Source organism: Nicotiana tabacum, chromosome 13 (assembly GCF_000715075.1).
Source record: "Nicotiana tabacum cultivar K326 chromosome 13, ASM71507v2, whole genome shotgun sequence".
NCBI classification, from domain to species: domain Eukaryota; kingdom Viridiplantae; phylum Streptophyta; class Magnoliopsida; order Solanales; family Solanaceae; genus Nicotiana; species Nicotiana tabacum.
Window position 1 is genome coordinate 95206929 of NC_134092.1, and position 2758 is coordinate 95209686.

The 2758-nt window shown below is 32.1% G+C and overlaps 1 protein-coding gene across 1 annotated transcript; it reads left to right on the forward strand.

The window, feature by feature from the left end:
- The first annotated feature begins 497 nt into the window (after nucleotides 1–497).
- LOC107805997 (LOB domain-containing protein 1-like) lies at nucleotides 498–2369 on the forward strand. The gene is made up of 2 exons (XM_016630144.2): nucleotides 498–773; nucleotides 1764–2369. Exons 1-2 carry the CDS (start codon nucleotides 537–539, stop codon nucleotides 2094–2096), a joined length of 570 nt encoding a protein of 189 aa, XP_016485630.1. The 5' UTR covers nucleotides 498–536; the 3' UTR covers nucleotides 2097–2369.
- Nucleotides 2370–2758: the final 389 nt, after the last annotated feature.

Consider the following 2758-nt stretch of genomic DNA (forward strand, 5'->3'; position numbering starts at 1 on the left):
ACTTAGAAAGTCCACTTGGTACAGCTAAAACGTAACGTGGCGAAGATATATAGTAATAATAAAATGCATCTATATACATACATATATATACATACATACACATTTGTTACTTTGATTGTTCCATTATCTTGTATGATACTTTTTTCCTTTTTAATCTTTTCTAACAAGAATAACATATTTATTTATACTAAGAAACCATTTAACTTAAAATTTTTGACTTTACTTTTAAGTAACATAATTTTATAATCATAGAAATATCATGATATATTTATGTACTAAAAGTATTTAGGAAATTTGCCAAAAATATTCTGTGTGAGTTTTGTAACCATCATATAATTACTCAGCTCTAGAACATTTCATCAACTGATGATGTCATTAAGTTGGGCAGTTACGTATAGCGACGTCATTATTGTTGAAAGATAAATAATCCTCTTTTTTCCTCTCACTATATATAAAATCTCATGGTATACTCATTGCTACACAACTCTTAACACGCTCCACAAATAGTGATCATATTTGACACTACACTAAAACACATGGAATGCAGTGACAAAACACCCGCTACTTGTTCATCGTCTTCTGCCGGAATGATGACGCCTCCTCCATCTCCTCCGTCGCCGGTGATTCTGACGCCTTGCGCCGCCTGCAAGATCCTCCGCCGGCGATGTGTCGATAAATGTGTGCTGGCACCCTACTTTCCGCCGACGGAGCCGCTTAAGTTCACCATTGCTCATAGAGTCTTTGGTGCCAGCAATATCATCAAAATGTTACAGGTATTTGTTTCATCCGAATGTGAACACAGATAAAATTAACATCTCAACTTTCTTGATTGTTTTGGGGGCTTCGAAATCTATCATTTGATGCTTAGTTTTAATTGACTTGTTTTTTTCTAGTATATATTCTCTTTTTCTTTTCTTCTTTTGTTTTTTTTCTTTTTGTTCTCATGTTCGTTTCTTTAAATAAAATTTTCACTTCAAAAAGGAAAAAAGGTGTTGTGTGACTTCTTTAACTTTTTAGTGACTTCTTTAACTATTATCCACATTCCACACTTCAGCTATTATTTTCCACGATCTAGCTAAAGCTAATTATATTGCACTTTGTAAAGTGTATATACATATATATACCTTTCACTTTTGAGTTTTGTAATTATCATAAACAAAGCCTCCACCATGTCCCCGAATTAGAGGGATCGCATTTGGGAAACACGAATATTTACTGCTCATTCTAATAGCTTAAGCAATATGAATCTGCAAATATATATGTACATATATAGTTTTTAAGAAGTGATTGTAAGACAGCTTTTTCTGCTTTTCTTTTTCTAATTGTTTTTTTGTTGGTAATGATGATGCTTAAAATCACCAGAATCGATTGGGACATATTCAAGTTTCAACCTTACTCTATGTCTCAAGTCATATTATATAGTACTCCCTCCCTCAAAATTTATTTTACACAGTGCAAATTTCGAGAGTCAAATTTCTCAAATTTAGCTGCAAATGCGAACACAAAATCTTTAAGTTTTTTAGTCACAATAATTAACTATTCACAATATTTAAAAGGCATATGAAAAAAAAAAAGTGATCACAGAAAAAAAAACTGTATCAAACAAATTGGGTTGGATGGAGTATGCAATAAAGAAATAGATCAATCTACTATATATCCTGTCCAAACAATTGATTGGATATCTCTTCATTTCCTTACTATAAGATCATTAATATTTCTGTAAAACTTATGGCAAAATGCACAAAACCTCTAATTATTTATAGGAGCTTCCGGAGGATCAAAGAACAGATGCAGTGAACAGCATGGTGTATGAAGCAAATGCGAGAATAAGAGATCCAGTATACGGCTGCGCAGGTGCAATTTGTCAGCTGCAGAAGCAAATAAGTGAACTTCAAGCAGAGCTTGCCAAGGCTCAAGTAGAGATGTTGAATGTGCAGTCCCAAAACGCCAATTTGATGTCATTAATTTGTAGGGAGATGTCACAAAATCAACAAAACAACGGCAGCGTGTGTCCTGATCAACAAACTTATGGAAATACCAGCCTTTTTTTGGACGACAATAGTATCTATGCAGCTTGGGAACCACTCTGGACTTGATTAGAGAAGTTAGAATACTTCTACAAATTTAGTTACGTTAACACTGTGCCCAATATTAGGGATAGAAAATGCAATGACGTCGTTTCGAAAATTCAATAAAAATACCATTAAATGACGATAGACAGAGATAGAGGTCCTAATTGTCATATCAAGGAAATGGTCTTTCGACGAAATCGGATATCAATTTTGAGACTGTCTAGTGTCTACTTTCTTCTTTGAAAGAAAGCACAGGGAATTAGCATGATACCATTTTGGACATAACTTCAAAACCAATATTACTTGCAATTGCAAAAATACAATAATATTTTTAAATTATCACGATTTACTATTTTGTTTTCTCTATTTCAACTTTAACCCGAAATAATAAATTTGAAGTGGGTGGAAATCATTTACTTTACTTTAAAAATCTCGGCCACCCTCAACTTTGAACAATATGCATTCTCTCCCTAATATGTCAACTTATTTTTCTAAATGCATATTTTACCCTTATATTATCAATCTTTGTCTTCTTCTTTTTTCTTTAAAATCATAATATACTTTTTTAATCTATGTAATAAACTTACCAACAGAAAAAACAAATAAATATTATTTTTGAGATGAAAAAAGGTGAGAAATAGTAATGAATTATATAAGTTAATAACGTTCTATAATATATTAAATAA